Source organism: Balaenoptera ricei, chromosome 15 (assembly GCF_028023285.1).
Source record: "Balaenoptera ricei isolate mBalRic1 chromosome 15, mBalRic1.hap2, whole genome shotgun sequence".
NCBI classification, from domain to species: Eukaryota; Metazoa; Chordata; class Mammalia; order Artiodactyla; family Balaenopteridae; genus Balaenoptera; species Balaenoptera ricei.
The window spans coordinates 73,205,997-73,221,451 of record NC_082653.1 but is presented as its reverse complement, the minus strand read 5'-3'; the positions used below and the strand labels follow the sequence as shown (position 1 = coordinate 73,221,451).

Sequence of the window (15,455 nt, the reverse complement as noted above, 5' to 3'; positions counted from 1 at the left end):
CGAGCTTGGCTCCAGGTTCTTCAGCAAGTCAGGGCTGCGGCGCGGTGGGCGGTATGTCGGCGCGTGGGGAGACGCGTGGGGATGCAGGAGGAGAGGGCACTGCTGCTGCCACCCCCTTCAGCTTCAGCTCGGAACCAACGCTCGAGGACATGTAAGCCGTCCTTGCCCAGGCTGGGCTGGGGAGATCGCCCCCCTTTCTCCCTCCATTTGGGGAGGGTCCCTCCACGTGGTCGGGAAGAAGGCTGGCAGCTGTGCTCAGGTCCTAGCTCTGCTGGCTGACCCCCGCAGGCGAGCCTTCTAACCTCCTCCTCTGTAAAATGGGCTTAACAATGCACACCTGAGGCAGGGGACATACCGGAGTACGATGCTGCTTCTGCCTTGTCTCTGCCCTCCAGGAGCGGGAGGTAGGACGGGGGATAAATGTAGTGTTGAGAGGTGGGAGACATTTCTTGCTGGAGGAAATCAAGGAGGGCTTCTTAGGGGAAGTGTCCTGGAGCTGTATTCTGTAAAATCAATAGGATTTAGATATACAGAGATAGGGCTATTCCAGATGGAGGAAAACTGCAGAAGCAGCAGCAGGAGGTGGAAAAATGAAAAAGAAAGTATTATTAGATTTCGATAATTTAGGGTCTGTGTAAGGTCCCACCCATTTTATAGATGAGGAAACCAAGTCCCCTAAAGAGGAAACGACTTGCTTAGGCCACCCAAGGAATTAGTTGCAGAATCCCCCCTGATATCCATGCCCCCATTACATATCACTGAGGTACCTGCCAGGGCCCTGCATCTCCTCCCCCATCCCCTAACCTTGGGACCTGGACTTCCACCCCTTTCTCCTATTCCAGCCGCCGCCTCCATGCTGAGTTTGCTGCTGAACGAGACTGGGACCAGTTCCACCAACCTCGGAACCTCCTCCTGGCCTTGGTGGGGGAAGTAGGGGAGCTGGCAGAGCTCTTGTGAGTAGATGACAGGCTTCTGGAAGAGTCTGTGTGTTGGGGAGGGGAGGGGAGGATTTATTTGACCATTAGATATTCCTGGATCCAATTTCCCCTCCTCACTACCAAGCTCTGTACATGGTTGCTGGGCATACAAAGATGACTTATGGGTCCCTGCCCTCTAGGGGTGCCCAGTCTCCTGGGAGAGAAAGGTGTGAAAACAGCAAGGCAGGTCCAGGTCTAAGAGGGGACAGTGGCAACTGTCCTTTACCTCTGCCTCTGGGGTGGAAAGGCAGGTATTCTATAGAAGACCTGCCTATGGCATTCCAGACAGGGGGAGTTTACATTTGCAAAGGTAGTGAGGTGGGAAAGGGCAAGTTAAATTCAGGGAGAATATAAGATTCCTTCAGTGTAAGCTTCTTGAGGAAGAGCAAGGATTTTGTCTGTTTTGGTCTCTGGTGTGTCCCAAGTGGCTGGGATACAATAGGCACTCAATATACTGTGGCTGTGGAGGACAGGGGTAGGATAGGAACACAGAATGATAGAATCAGGGCTGGGAAGTAATGGAGTTTGGACAGACCAGATTTGAATGGTAGAAAGGTCACTGTGTCTGCAGGGTGGATTGGATCCCCAAGAGAACTGGGTCAGGGGAGACCAGTGAGGAAGCTGGTGTAGATGAGGCAAAAGGTGGTGAGACCTAAGTCAGGGCAGTCACTGTGGGATGGACAAATGAGGGCACTGATGTGTGTGAGGGCAAGCCATTCGTTCATTACAGATTTATGACCACCATCTGTGTGCCATGTCCTCTAGAATCAAGATATGGCCTTGAACAAGATAGACACAGTTCCTACCATCACAGTGCAAGGAGACTGACAATAAATAAGTGAACTAATTTTAAAAGATGTGGAATTGTCACAAGTTCTATGAGGAAAGTAACACAAGGTGATGAGAAAGAAGGTAACAGAGGGAGAAGGCTTTTCTGAGGAGGTGACATCTGAGCTGAGACCTCAGTAACAGCCAGCCATGGGAGGGATGGGGGGAAGAGCATTCAAGGCAGAGGGAGCAGTAAGTGCAAAGGTCCTGTGACAGTTTGGCCTGTTTGCAAGGCAGAAAAGGCCAGAGTGGCTTTAGGTGGGGAGTGAGAGGGAGCATGGTGGATAATGACACTGGAAGAAGCAGGAGTCAGTTCATGCAGGACCTGGAGGGCATGGTAGGAGTTTGGATGTTATTCCAAGCACACTTGGGGCAGTTTTAAGCAGGGGAGGGACAAAATGTAATTTGTGCTTTTAAAAGATGGTGCAGGGTAAGAGTAGAAGATGAGTTAGAGGCTTCTGCAGTGGTCCAGGTCTAAGGTTTAGTCTGGGGTGGCAGTGGCTAAGGCCGGCAGGGGAGGAGTAGAATTGTGTCTCGATAAGTGAAATGTCCTTTTGGCTACTCCTTGGCTCAGGTAGGGACACAGAGGTCTGGGTGAATCACCTGATGGGGTTTCTTCCCCACCATGAAGATTCCAGGGCCCAGCTGGGTTGACTTGTCTTTGGAGGAACTTCCTAGGAGGTGGGAGTTCATTGCTGCAAGGTCTGGGGTGTGCCCCTAAGACAGGTGGAACCCATTGTCCTAGCTAGCATCTATGTGTGTGTGCCTGTCTTTGTGTCCTGTCCTCAGTCAGTGGAAGCCGGATGAGGAGCCTGGGCCCCAAGCCTGGCCTCCCAGGGAACGAGCAGCCCTTCAAGAGGAGCTCAGTGACGTCCTCATCTACCTGGTAGCATTGGCAGCCCGCTGCCGTGTAGATCTGCCCCGAGCAGTGCTCTCCAAGATGGACACCAACCGGCGACGCTACCCAGCGCATCTGTCCCGCGGCTCTGCCCGCAAGTACACAGACTTGCCCCACGGGGCCACCTCTGAAAACCAGGCTGTGGGACCTGCAGACCTTGCCTGTGAGTCCACAGGTCAGGCCTCAACCTAGAAACATGGGCACAGAACCTGCAACTCAGTACGGCATCTGAGGAGCAGAGGATGCTCCAGCCATGCTACCTCATTCTAGTCCTTTCCTAACAGATCATGGGCCTGGGGGCTACCCTTCTTGAGGTCTGAGGCCCAAGAACCTCCAGTAGATAGCCTCCTGGTTTTTTCTCTCTCAATAAAAGTTTTGGTTAGCAACTTCTGGATTCTTCCTGGGGCAGCTGGGGAGGCTCTCTGTCTCAGCACATGCTGGAGAGGGGTACCAGGGATACCTGTGAGCCCAAAGCCCATGTTTCTCTATTATACCTCCCACCTGCAGAGCAGAGAGATCTGATTTCTAGTAAGTTCTCTGTCTGACCTCATGCAAGTAAGTCCCTTCCCCTTCTCTAAACAAGACTGGAGGCTTTATGTAGTGTTGGATAGGAGCCCAGATTCTGGAGCCAGGCTGTCTGGGTTCAAACGCCATCTTTGATTCTGGATGATGTTCTGGATTATATTGTCATCTTTCTGTGCCTCCATCTCCTCATCTAAAATGAAAATAAGGGACTTCCCTGGCGGTCCAGTGGTTAAGACTCTGCGCTTCCACTGCAGGGGGCATGGGTTCCATCCCTGGTCGGGGAACTAAGATCCCACATGCCGTGCAGCCAAAAATAAATAAATAAATAAAATAAAATGAAATGAAAATAATGTTATCTACTTAATAGGGTTGTAAGGTTTAAGTAAGTTATTCTAAGTAGAGTGCTTAGGACAGTGTAAGTTTGCAGTTGTCATTATCTGTTTGCTTTTTCAACTCAAAACTTTCAGGGGCCCAGAGCAAGAAATTTCAGCAGTTAAGGCAGGCGTGGGCCTTGTCCATCAGGACCCCAGCCCTGTGAGAGCCCTCTGCCCCTCTCCCTTGGCCCCCAGCACAAATCAGGGTCAGGTCTGTCTGATATGAAGCAGAACAGGACTTCCTCTCTTTTGGGGCTTGGACCCCTTAGCCCCCTCCTTCTCTCCCAAGGCCAATTTGCTTGTTCCACTTCTACACCTAAAGATAGTGTTGGGTATGTATGATTCACCCGTTGTGTGACCCCAGGCACATCACTTTCCTTTCAGAGCTACCCAGGGAACTAGCAGCCTGCCTCCTTCACAGGGTGAAACCTGATTCCACATCAGTACAATAAAGCATTTCCCTTTACTGGCCTCATTCTTATTAATGACCTCACTTCCTCTTAACCAGTGACCTCTCTTACTTCCTAGGTAAAAGAGAATCCATCAGATTGGAACTGCTTTAGCTTTATCTTCCCAAACCCTCCTTTCGTCTGCCCACCAGTGATAGCAGGAGCCTTATCTTATTGATCTCTTATTTCATCCTGTCTCCTTGATCAATTATCTCCTCTCTCCTCCATATAATCAAAGTCTTTTCCTTTCCATTAGCCCTTCCCATTAGCACATAAAGCATACTTGAGTCTCTTTCCTATTGACAAGACAAAACCAGCAAAACTCCAGCTACTTCCCTCATGCTTTTCACAGCCAAACCTCTTGAAATGGATCTACACCGATCCACTCTGCTTCTTCATTCTCTCATTTCTACCCTAACCCACTCAACGCTGGCTTTCACCCCCCACCCCTCCACTGAAACTGTTCTCATCACTTTCCCCGAATTCATACACAGTGGACACCACAGCAGCATCTGACTGAGCTAAGTTTCCTCCATAAAACACTTTCCTCTAGATTTCCCAGACAAGACACTTCTGCTTTTCTACCTCTGGCTATTCTGTCACAGACTCAAGTTCTCTACTACCCTCTTCTGGATGTGGTGCCATGCCCTCTAGACCTGATATCCCCAAGGTGTTACTTCCAATCACCTCCCTGACCCGTCCACATTTACTTCACACTCAATGTGTCCAGATTGGGGTGTAACAATTGCTGCCACTTCAACTCTGGTCCTGCTCCTCATCCCGTGTCCCCATCTCAATGACACTGCCTGCAGTCACCCAAGCTAAGAAATGAAATCAGCCCCATCTCTCCTTTCTCCACGTCCACTTTACCTCCTATTAATTCTAGCTCAATAATATGCCATATCCCTCCCTCCCCTCTAATCCCTCAAGGCTTCTTTGTGGCCTTGGAACCTTTAACCTGGCTTCCAGGGTCCTTAGTGGTCTGTCTCCTGCCAACGTCCTTGCTTGTTGTCCCTGCCTTCCACCCCAGAGGACATCTGCAAGCTCTAACAAGTCTGGCATGCAGGTTCAGGGGTTCTCTCCATACGTCCCCAACCCCAACTCTCTTGACCTTAAGACCAGCTTAAATGCCACCTCTGAGAAGAGCCTCTCTAAACTCCAAGATTGCACTGAAGACCTCTCCTATCCAGCAACGCCCCCATCAGAGTTCCAATGACAAGGGACTGCACTTGCCTGTGTACTTGTCCCCACTGTGCCATTCACTGGCTGTCAGTACCTATTTACTCATCTGCAGAAATGGAGGTAAAAGAGTTACCTCACTTTGGGATGCTTTGAGGATGAAAATGAGCTGATAATAATGTAGCACTGAAGTTCTTTAACCTAGTGCTAAAGTTTCCACTATTGCTTCTCTTTACTAGACCGAGTTCCATGAGGTTCATGCCGGCTCACTCAAAGCTCTGCAGAATGCAGTGCCTGTTAATCACGAATGCGCTAAATTTATGGACCCTTCTAGGTCTGAGGTCATGAAGACATAACCAAGGACCAAGCGTGGAATGACTCCACACACACACAAAACCAGTTCCTGTAACACTTTTGGGCTTATAGCCCCACTTGACTCCATGACAATTCACCTAAATCAGCTAAGCCTGGGGAGACCCCCAACTTTCCTCCTAATTCACACCCCACCCACCTCATTCACAGGCACGGGTGGGGTGAGAGTATAATACTTTATTCACACGGGCCGAGGGGATGTAATGAGGGGGAGGTGGGCGCGTTTCCAGGGACCCCGGTAGGGGATCCTCCCTGTCTCCCAGTTCCAGGGCAGCCAGGCCCGCCGTCTCACCCTATCTGAGACGCAGGTGGCGGGGCGGGGAGTTGTCCGGGTTAACGTAGCCCCAGGTCGGGATACTAGCGTGCCCCTCCCCAGCTCGCACCCCGCGGAGATAAGAATGGCGATTCAACTGCCCTCACAATCTGGGCAGCGCTCAGTGGCAGTGGCTCCGGCGGGTAGCTTGAAGTCCCGGCCGCAGCCCGCGCAGATATAGAGACGGCGCCGCATATGGGCGCGACGGTGGCGGATGAAGTGCGAGCTGAGGCGGAAGCGCCGGCCGCACTCGGCACATGGGTAGGGCCGCTCGCCTGTGTGCGTGCGCGCATGCTCCGCCAGGTTGGAGCGGTGGCCGAAGCCGCGGCCGCACACGGCGCAGCGGTGCGGCTTCTCGCCCGTGTGCACGCGCCGGTGCTTGGCCAGCGCCGAGCTCTGAGCGAAGCGCGTGCCGCAGTCGGCGCATGCGTACGGCCGCTCGCCCGTGTGCGTGCGTCGGTGGCGCGCCAGACACGAACTGCCGCCGAAGGCGCGTCCGCAGTCCGGGCACGAGTACGGCTTCTCGCCCGTGTGCACGCGCAGGTGCTGTGCGTAGTTGGAGCTCTGCGCGAAACGGCGGCCGCATTGTGCGCATGCGTACGGCTTCTCGCCCGTGTGGCGCCGCCGGTGCTGCCGCAGGTTCGAGGCGGCCGAGAAGCGCTTGTCGCATTCTGGGCATTCGTAAGGCCGCTCGCCCGTATGCGTGCGGCTGTGTTTGGTCAGCGCCGACTTCTGCGAGAAGCGCCGGCCGCACTCGGTGCACGCAAAGGGCCGCTCGCCCGTGTGTATGCGGACGTGCTTGGCCAATGTGGAGCGGCGCGCAAAGGCACGGCCGCAGTCCCGGCACGCGTGTGGGCGCGCCGGGTCCGCCGACGGCGCTGGCGCCTCGCTCGGGACCTGCGGGGAGAGGGGGGGACAGGTCAGCCCTGACCGAGAGGCTCGGGAGCCAGAGACCTGGGGCTCTGCCGGCTGCAGCCTCTCCGTCCCCCGTTTGTACAGTAGGAAAAGGCACGGGGTGCGCCTCTCAGGACGGTTGTGCGCGTTAAATGAGATTAACATAAACGCACATATCACAATGCCTAGTGTCATTCTAGCTATTCTTTATTAATTCATCCAGTATTTATTGAACGCGTACAATGTGCCAGACTCTGTTTTAGGAACTGGGGATTCAACATTAAAATTTTTAAAAAATTCCTAGTTTCAGGAAGAATGGATACGGAGTGCTGGTATTGGAGGGGGTGCTGCAAGTTTAAATAGGGTTGAGAAGCCTCGCTGATGTCACATGAGCGAAGACCTCAGGAGGTGAGAGAGCAGGTTCCAGAGGGAAAAGCAAGGCCCTGAGGCAGGAGTTTTCCTGTTCTAGGAATGGCCAGAAACAGTGCCTAGGGCGGACGGCAGGAGGGGAAGAGTAATCCATGGAGTGGTCCTGAAGGGGATATCTTAGCATAGGGCCTTGCATGTGAATGAGGTGAGGACTCAATAGAGATGTTAGACGGTTTTGAGCAAGGAGGGGAACAGATTAGACTCATATTTTAAAAGGTTTCAAGGGCTTCCCTGGTGGCGCAGTGGTTAAGAATCCGCCTGCCAATGCAGGGAACACGGGTTCAAGCCCTGGTCCGGGAAGATTCCACATGCTGCAGAGCAATTAAGCCTGTGAGCCACAACTACTGAGCCCGTGCTCCGCAACAAGAGAAGCCACCGCAATGAGAAGCCCACGCACCACAACAAAGAGTAGCCCCCGCTCGCCGCAACTAGAGAAAGTCCGTGCGCAGCAACAAAGACCCAACGCAGCCCCAAAAAATTAATTAATTAATTTAAAAAAACAAAAAAGAATGAAGGAGGGCAGGGGGCAGGAACCCAGTGAGGAGGCTACTGTACTGCAAGCCAGAGAAGACAGTGGCTTGGACCCAGGTGACAGAGGTGGGAAGTGAAGGTGGTGAGAAGTGGTCTGCTTCTGGATATATTCTGCAGTTTGAGACAGCAAATTTGACAGTAGATTAGACATGAGGTGTAAAGAAAGAGAGGAGTAAAAATGACTCCAAGGATTTTGAGCTTAGCAGCTGCAAAGGCGGAGTTGCCATCTACAGAGCTGAGGGTGGAGGGAGGAGCAAGTTGGTACCTACTATCCGTTTCTGATCTTATCTGCAGTTCTCCTTGACACATCTGGAGCTCAGGAGAGAGGCCCAGGCTGGAGATGTTAATTGGGAAGGCATCAGCGTGGAGGTGGTTTTTAAAGCATTGAGACTGGATGAGTTCGCCCAAGGAATAGGCAGAGAGAAATGGGGGTGGCAAGACGAAAAGCAGCCAGCAAAGGAGACTGAGCAGAGGCAGCCGGTGAGGCAAGAGACCCAGGAGAGCACAGTGTCTTAGAAGCCAGGCCACCATCAAGTCCAGGCTCTCTAATAAACTTTCAAGAGCAAGCACCTATCATTTTTTAAGCTGCAAAAAAGGCAGCCAGGGTGAAACCCAAATACTATTCTGAGGCCTGAAATGAAAAAAATTCAAAAATAAGCCAGTTTCATGAGGTCTGGGCCTCTGGAGATAAAATCAGAAAAAGAAATGCTTTATAAGAAGCAGATTAAAAAAAAAAAAAAGCAGATGAAGGGAAAACAGTTTGTACTAACAGTAAAGAGGAATACTGAGGAAACATTGCTTCCTTCTTAGAAAAGAGAAGGCTCATCCTAGCAAAAGTGGTGTTGAATCTCTACTATGGACTAAGCAAATAGGATATTAATTCATGACCAAATGAAAAACCAGGCACATATTAAGGATAAGACAGTGTTAGCTTCTTTCTCCCCATATTCCATCTCCACCAAGTGATTATCACTATTCTTCTTTTATAGATAAGGAAACAGGTTAAGAGAGGGTAAGTGACAACTAGGGAGTAGCGAGGCCTCTTCTTTCTGAAGTTGTAAGGAGGGCACCTTCAGGGCCTTCAAGATTCTTTGTTAAAAAGACAGTAGCTTTTTGGTAACCACCTCAGAAATTTGAAAACAAGGCAGTTTGGGAAACTGGTCACCAGCCAAGGGAACTCTGGTTTAAATACTATTATTACGATAATATTAAATACTATTATCACGATAATGATAATAGTGATAACAACATTACAGCGTAAAGATGTGACAGTGCTATGTTATGTACATTATTGTATTAAATCTTCCTGTCACTCCCCCTTGAGTCAGGCGTTATCTTTTGAGAAAACTGAGCTCAGAGAGATTAAATTCACATAGCCAGTGGGAGTCAGGACTGACCTTAGAGTTCTAACCCTTAACCAGTAGGCTAACACTGCTTCCCTGCACACAAAGCACGAAGATGTGACAGCGGCTGGACTCCAAGTGCCTGGCACTCTCCAAGAGGGATTCAAGGTTAAAATACAACTTGATACTTTAAATCGAGAAACTCCCCACAGCAAATTCGGCACAGTCTGAATTCAAGGTCACACTTTCCAGTCTTGCCCTGGTTTTGACATCTATTGGGTTTATTTCATCACGTCAGCCATCGCGGAGAGAATTTTTCTCATTATATTTTTCTGGCCTGTTTTTCTTTGGCACCCTTCTTTAAGGTGACTTTGACCAGCCTGAGGACTTCCTTATGCTGTATTCACTATCTTGTGAAAAAGAAATTCTTCACACAAGTACCCTTGGTATCTCCAGCTCCAGGAGGAGGGGCCTTGGGTGCCCTAGGAAGAATCTTGGTAAGAGGGGCTGAGTCTAGCTCATTAAGACCCCAGGCAAGTCCCTCCCTTCCCCTGCCTCAGTGAACCAAGGAAGGCAAGGTAGGCTACGTGAGATCAATATTTCCCGACTTGAGGTATGCACATCACAGAATGCAAGAGGATTCTAAGTGTTAGGTAGGCTAACTCTTATCTTACTATGATCATTATGTATTTTCATGGATATTAGAAAAACAACAGATCACATGAAACCCACAATTTCATCAGTATTATTGCTCAGATGAAGGTAAATTTATTTAACAAAGCAATGTGAATCTATCTGAAGAAGAGCATTAAATAAATGAGCAAACAGGTGAGCAGTATACATGTGACTGAAGCTTGGCAAATACCAGACTTACATGCCTTTTAAGTTCTACAGCTGTTAGATTTAAAAATTAGAATACAGGGTATCTGCACTATAACATGAGGGTACTAGGGGGATACATGTAGTATAAGAATATGATAATCCAAGTATTTAAAGTTAGTGATTTTGGGACTTCCCTGGTGGCGCAGTGGTTAAGAATCTGCCTGCCAATGCAGGGGACACGGGTTTCAGCCCTGGTCCGGGAAGATCCCACATGCCACAGAGCAACTAAGCCCGTGCGCCACAACTACTGAGCCAGCGCTCTAGAGCCCAGAAGCCACAACTACTGAGCCCACATGCCACAACTATTGAAGCCCGCGTGCCTAGAGCCCGTGCTCTGCAACAAGGAAGCCACCGCAATGAGAAGCCCGTGCACTGCAACGAAGAGTAGCCCCGCTCACCACAACTAGAGAAAGCCTGAGTGCAGCAACAAAGACCCAATGCAGCCAAAAAATAAATTAAATAAATAAATAAATTTATTTAAAAAAATAAATAAAAATAAAAAATAAAGTTAGTGATTTTGTCTTCCTGCTTAAGGTGTTTTTGTTTTTGTTTTAAACCAGAGCAAACATTCCAGTTTTTTCCTCAGCCATTACTTTTCTAATTAATAACAATAACTGCCATTTACTGAGAACTCACTATGTGCCAGGAAGTGCGGTAAGTGCTTTTCACCCATGTTCTTATTTTAAATTCTCACAACCCTTTGGGTTAGGCTGTATTAGCACCATTTTAAAATAAGGATATAAGACTCAGAAGTAAGTGACTACCAAGGTCCTACAGCTAATCCATCGGCAGGGTCAGGATTTACACTGGAAGTCTGTCATTGTCTAAAACACCTCTTCTCTCATAGAATGATGCAATTCTATCTCACTGACAAGTTTAAGGTTACCTACACAGTTTGTCTCCCTCACCTGGACTTTTTTAGCTGTCAGAATCTCCCTTCTTTTGAGTACAGAGTATAAAATACAGTCCCTATCCTCTCGCTCATTGCTAAAGGAAGTGTGGTCCACAGACCAGCAGCAGCAGCATCACTGGAAACTTGTTAGAAATACAGAATCTCAAGTCGCCCCCATACCTACTGGACCAAAATCTTCAGTTTAACAAGATCCCCAGGTGATATGTACGCATGTTAAAAATGAAGAAACCTGATCTAGAAGATGCACTACTCCCAGGGAAAGCAGGTGGGAAAGGTGAAGAAGGTTTTCCAGGCTGAAAGACAACATGGGCAAAGTCTTCGAAGTGAGAAGGGTCAGGTGTGTTTGAAGCTGGGGCATGGGATGGGTGCTGAGTGACTAGAGATGAAGCCATGAGGTCAGACGATGAAGACCTTTGAATGCCAGGCGCAGGAGCCGAGGGAAACAGAATACCACTCAAGGGTTCAATTTTAAGCAGGGAGAGACAGGACTGGATGTACATAGAGCCCTCTGAGAAAACCCTTCTATTCATTAAAGATAGTTTGGATTTTAATAGGCAGTGAGAGAATACTCCAGCTACTGAGTGCAGCATAATTAAGGCCTGTTCTGGACAATGACCGGCCATGGGACTGGGTGAGAGCTAAGAGTCACAGAATGTTGACACTAGAAGGAGCTTTGGAGACCACTATTTCATAGAAACCAAGACTCAGGGAGACCACACAGCAAGTTGATGAGCTATCTTGTGGGCACGGTGCTAAATCTTTGTGGGATGTGTGTGTGTAACTCTCATTTCCACCCTCCTCCAAATCCAGTCACCCACGTGATACTTAGACTGGATTTCAAGGATCTTACTTTCATTATCTCATTTTACAGATGAAAAAGCTGTCGAGGCAAAACTGGTAAATAGTGGTTAGGATTTGAGCCAATGCCTTTAACCGCTACATGATACCATTTAGAGTCTAGCTCTACAGCCTTTTCATGACTAGCCATGCCTACACCCACCCTTCCCATCCTTAGCTCCATGCAGTCCAATCAATGTTCCCCAAAACCCCCTTATTTCCATCTTCTCTCCCCTGCTGCCACTACCTTAGAGCAGGCTACCAGCCATACCTGACCTGGTCTCCCCACATCAGCCAACGATTCTTCTAAATAGAAAATCTGATCATGTCTCTCCTCCGATTTGAGGCTTCTGATGGCACTGCATAACCTAACAGAGTATGTCCAAATTCCTAAGCTGGTTTTCAACACCTTTTACTCTCTGGCCCCGCCTACTTCTCTGGCCTTATCTTCTCTGAGCATTTGCTTTTGCTGTTTCCTCATCCTGGAATGCCCTTCCTCCTCCTCCATTTGCCAAATTCCCACTAAGTTTTCAAGGCCCACGTCAAAGTCATTTCCATGAAGCCTTCCCCACTGCCTTGAGTTATTTGCCCTCAATTCTCTCTCTAGGCCTCCATGTTCTGGGTTTCCCTGTTCACTCTCAGCCTCAGGATTCAGCCCAGAAAGGCCTTGATAAAAATGAGTAGAAAAATCTCCAGAAGGATGACCTAGCCCAAGGTCCTGAACTTTAGGGAGAAGAATGAATAATAGCAGCAAATACATACATAGTGTTTATTATGTGCCAAACACAGTTCTAACTCTTTACACGTATTAACTCATTTAATCCTCCCAACCCCAAGAAGTCGGTGCTATTATGATTTCCCTTTTACCAGTGAGGAAACTGAGGCACAAAGAGGTTAAACTTGCCTAAGGTCACACAGCTGGTAAGTGATAGAGTTGGAAGACCACCCTAAACTCTGGAGTCTGAGTTCTTAACTTATAGGCCAAAGGTGGAGACCAGGGGATTCACAGGGCCGGAAGAGGCAGGCTGAGCTAGGAGGATGGGCCAAGGAGGCCTGAGAAAACAGAACTAAACGGGCCACGGCAGTGAAAGCGCGGAGTCCTAACCACTGGACCGCCTGGGAATTCCCTAAATAGTTATTTTGACTGGAAGAGGAGGCCACAGCAGCCAGCCCCCTCCCCCTAGGGCCCACCACACCCACTAGGGGGCAGCAGAACTTTCTTTTTCTGGGAACTGGCGCCTGTGCAGGAAGAAATCAGAGGGAGCCTGGCTGGGCCCACAAATCTGGCCCAGGAGTCCTCCAGCTGGACTCAGGGCTGCTCTGGCTGTGGGTGGGAGTCCTGTAGGGTTTTGGGAAGTAGAACTATACCTAGTGGCAGTTAGGGTCTCTAATGGGTAAATCTAACTCATATTTTGATCTCCTTAAAACTCCTCTCTTTAAACCTTCAACACCCTTATCAGTCTAACCCTGATAGACATCAAGCTCCACGAGGAACCAAGGAGAGCGTTTACTCTCCAGCACCCAGCACAGAGCCTGGCACAGTAGGCGTGACATCTGTATGATGGCAGCATGGACTGTGGGACAGAAAGACGGGTGGCCAACCCTGAGAGTCAAGGGAAAGTAGGGACAGGATCCCTGGATTCTGTCTGAGGGAGGCTGGACCTGCACCAGGTTTAGGGACGAAGGGACCCCAGGGTGTGGGACACGTACCTCCTTGTTGTCCATGGGGATCTTGAGTTTCACCACTTCATACTTCTCTTCACCCTCATCCTCCTCACCCTTCACCAGCAGCACCATCTCTTCTTGCATCTCTTCCTCCTCCTCCTCCTCTGTCTGCTGTTCACCGGGCATCTTGGTGTCCTGGGGCAGGGAGCTGAGTCAGAAGCTCAGGACCCGCCCCCCCACCATGGCTCTGGCCCACACAAGGCGGTGCAGCCGTGGCTTCTCCTGTGATCTTTGTGTCTGATTTTCTTCCCTCTATCCCAGCCCAGCCCTAGGCCCCAGCCCTATCCCGGGACCAGCTCGGAAGACTCTCGTTCACCCCACTCATCCCGGCATTCAAGGCCCTGAACACTTCGAATCTCTAGCCCCAGTGAGTCGCCACCCTCCCCGCGCTGAGTCACTCCCCGGTGCCTGGGTCCGCGGCCCGGAGTTCTAGGGCACGGGCTGGAGGCGGGATCGGGGCGGAGACCCTGAGGGGGTGAGCACTCACCAGCCGCAGGTTCGGGCGCTCGCGCTGCCCCAGGCCAGGGCGCCGGGCGGTTGGGCACTCTGCGACGCCGCGACTCGGGGGCGGGGCGTAGGCGGGGCCTCGGTGACGACTGGCCATTGGTCAGAATGCCTAACCCCGCCCCCGAGGGGGAGGGGCCAGAGGACCCAGGCGTCCGGCCCAAACTGCCCCGGGAGGGTGGCGAGCCCACACCCAGTGCCTTCCGCTCAACCCCGACTCCCAAAGACCCCGGGCCGCCCTACTCGGTGTTCAACGTCCTCACAGTCCGGTAGTGACCTACCTTAAAGGCTCGTCTCCTGCGGCCGGCTCGGAGGTCTCCGCTGCGGCCAAGCGCGTCTGCTCCGCCCGAAATAGGCCACGTGCGCTCCCGCCCCTGCCTGGGCCTCTCGCTGGCGCCCCGCCTGGAGGGCGGACCCTGTTGCCTCCTCACCTCTTCCCTTCCCTCTTTTTGCCTCTTCTCCCATCTTTTCTCCTTTCGCAGCGTCGCCTTCACTGTCTCCTGGTCTCTGGGATATCTTGCTTCTTGAATACATACTTACCAACAGCCACCCAAGCAACCGCTGCTGTTTGTTACGTGGTGTGCCTTGTGCCTCTTACGCGCCATCGTTATGCTAAGCCTTTTGCACATCTGATCTCGATCCGCACAAAGGTGGGTCCATTTCACAGATGAGCTAATTGAAATTCACAGATGAGCTAATTGAAGCTAACTGACTTGCCTGAGTTACACAGTAAGTGTTGTCACAGCATCCCCAGCAACCCAGTAGCCTAGGTGGAAAATTATAGCACACGGACCAGAGTCCACAGAAGTATCTTGTTTGGCTCTCAAGTTTAAAAGTTAACTTCAAAAGAAGCACGAGAGGTCTTTTACAAAATTTAATTTCCAACATTTAAAAATTGAGATATTTCATGTAAAGATCTGTATTTTCCCACTTCTCTTGAAAAAGATACCCAATTCTCCCAATTTATGAATGGGGCAACGAAGATTCAGAAATGATGAAAGAGAAATTACATTCAGTAAGTGCTTACAATCCCTAGTTGTCTCTTTACAACAACCCTGTGGGGATCAATCATATTACCTTCCTTTGACAAACGAGGGAACTAAAAGCTTAAGTAATTTGCTCAAAGTCACATAGCTGGTAAGTAGCCAATTCCAAACGTCATGCTCTTCCTGTTGCACCAAATTCTCTCTCAGAAATGAGGTTACATGAGGAAATAGGTAGCAGAGACAGGACTCAAGCCTGATCCTCAGTCTGCAGAGCCCAGAACATAATTTGGATGTTGGGATTACATCTGGTCAAAGTTTTGCTCTTCCTCAGAGCTGGGAAAAGGGGGTAAATGAGTGTGATACTCACCCTCAGGATCCCGAAAGCCACTTTGATTGTGTTAATTCTCTCATCAAATATTTATTGAACCCTACTATGTACCTGGCACCATTCTAGATATTGGAGATGCAGTAGTGAACAAAACAGACAAAAATCTTA

General features: G+C 50.0%; 2 protein-coding genes across 3 annotated transcripts; one reads left to right on the top strand and one right to left on the bottom strand.

The window, feature by feature from the left end:
* DCTPP1 (dCTP pyrophosphatase 1) lies at positions 1 to 3,089 on the top strand. Its single transcript, XM_059896765.1, has 3 exons — positions 1 to 151; positions 843 to 953; positions 2,595 to 3,089. The coding sequence occupies exons 1-3, from the start codon at positions 54 to 56 to the stop codon at positions 2,893 to 2,895; spliced, it is 510 nt and encodes a 169-aa protein (XP_059752748.1). The 5' UTR covers positions 1 to 53; the 3' UTR covers positions 2,896 to 3,089.
* Positions 3,090 to 5,759: 2,670 nt separating this feature from the next.
* On the bottom strand, positions 5,760 to 14,311 carry ZNF771 (zinc finger protein 771). Of its 2 annotated transcripts, none has more exons than XM_059896814.1 (3): positions 14,255 to 14,311; positions 13,455 to 13,604; positions 5,760 to 6,812 (listed from the first exon to the last, which is right to left on the bottom strand). In XM_059896814.1, exons 2-3 carry the CDS (start codon positions 13,593 to 13,595, stop codon positions 6,009 to 6,011), a joined length of 945 nt encoding a protein of 314 aa, XP_059752797.1. In that variant the 5' UTR covers positions 13,596 to 13,604; positions 14,255 to 14,311; the 3' UTR covers positions 5,760 to 6,008. The 2 variants fall into 2 exon arrangements, with proteins under 2 accessions (XP_059752797.1, XP_059752796.1); XM_059896813.1 differs by lacking the exon at positions 14,255 to 14,311 and adding an exon at positions 13,957 to 14,030.
* Positions 14,312 to 15,455: the final 1,144 nt, after the last annotated feature.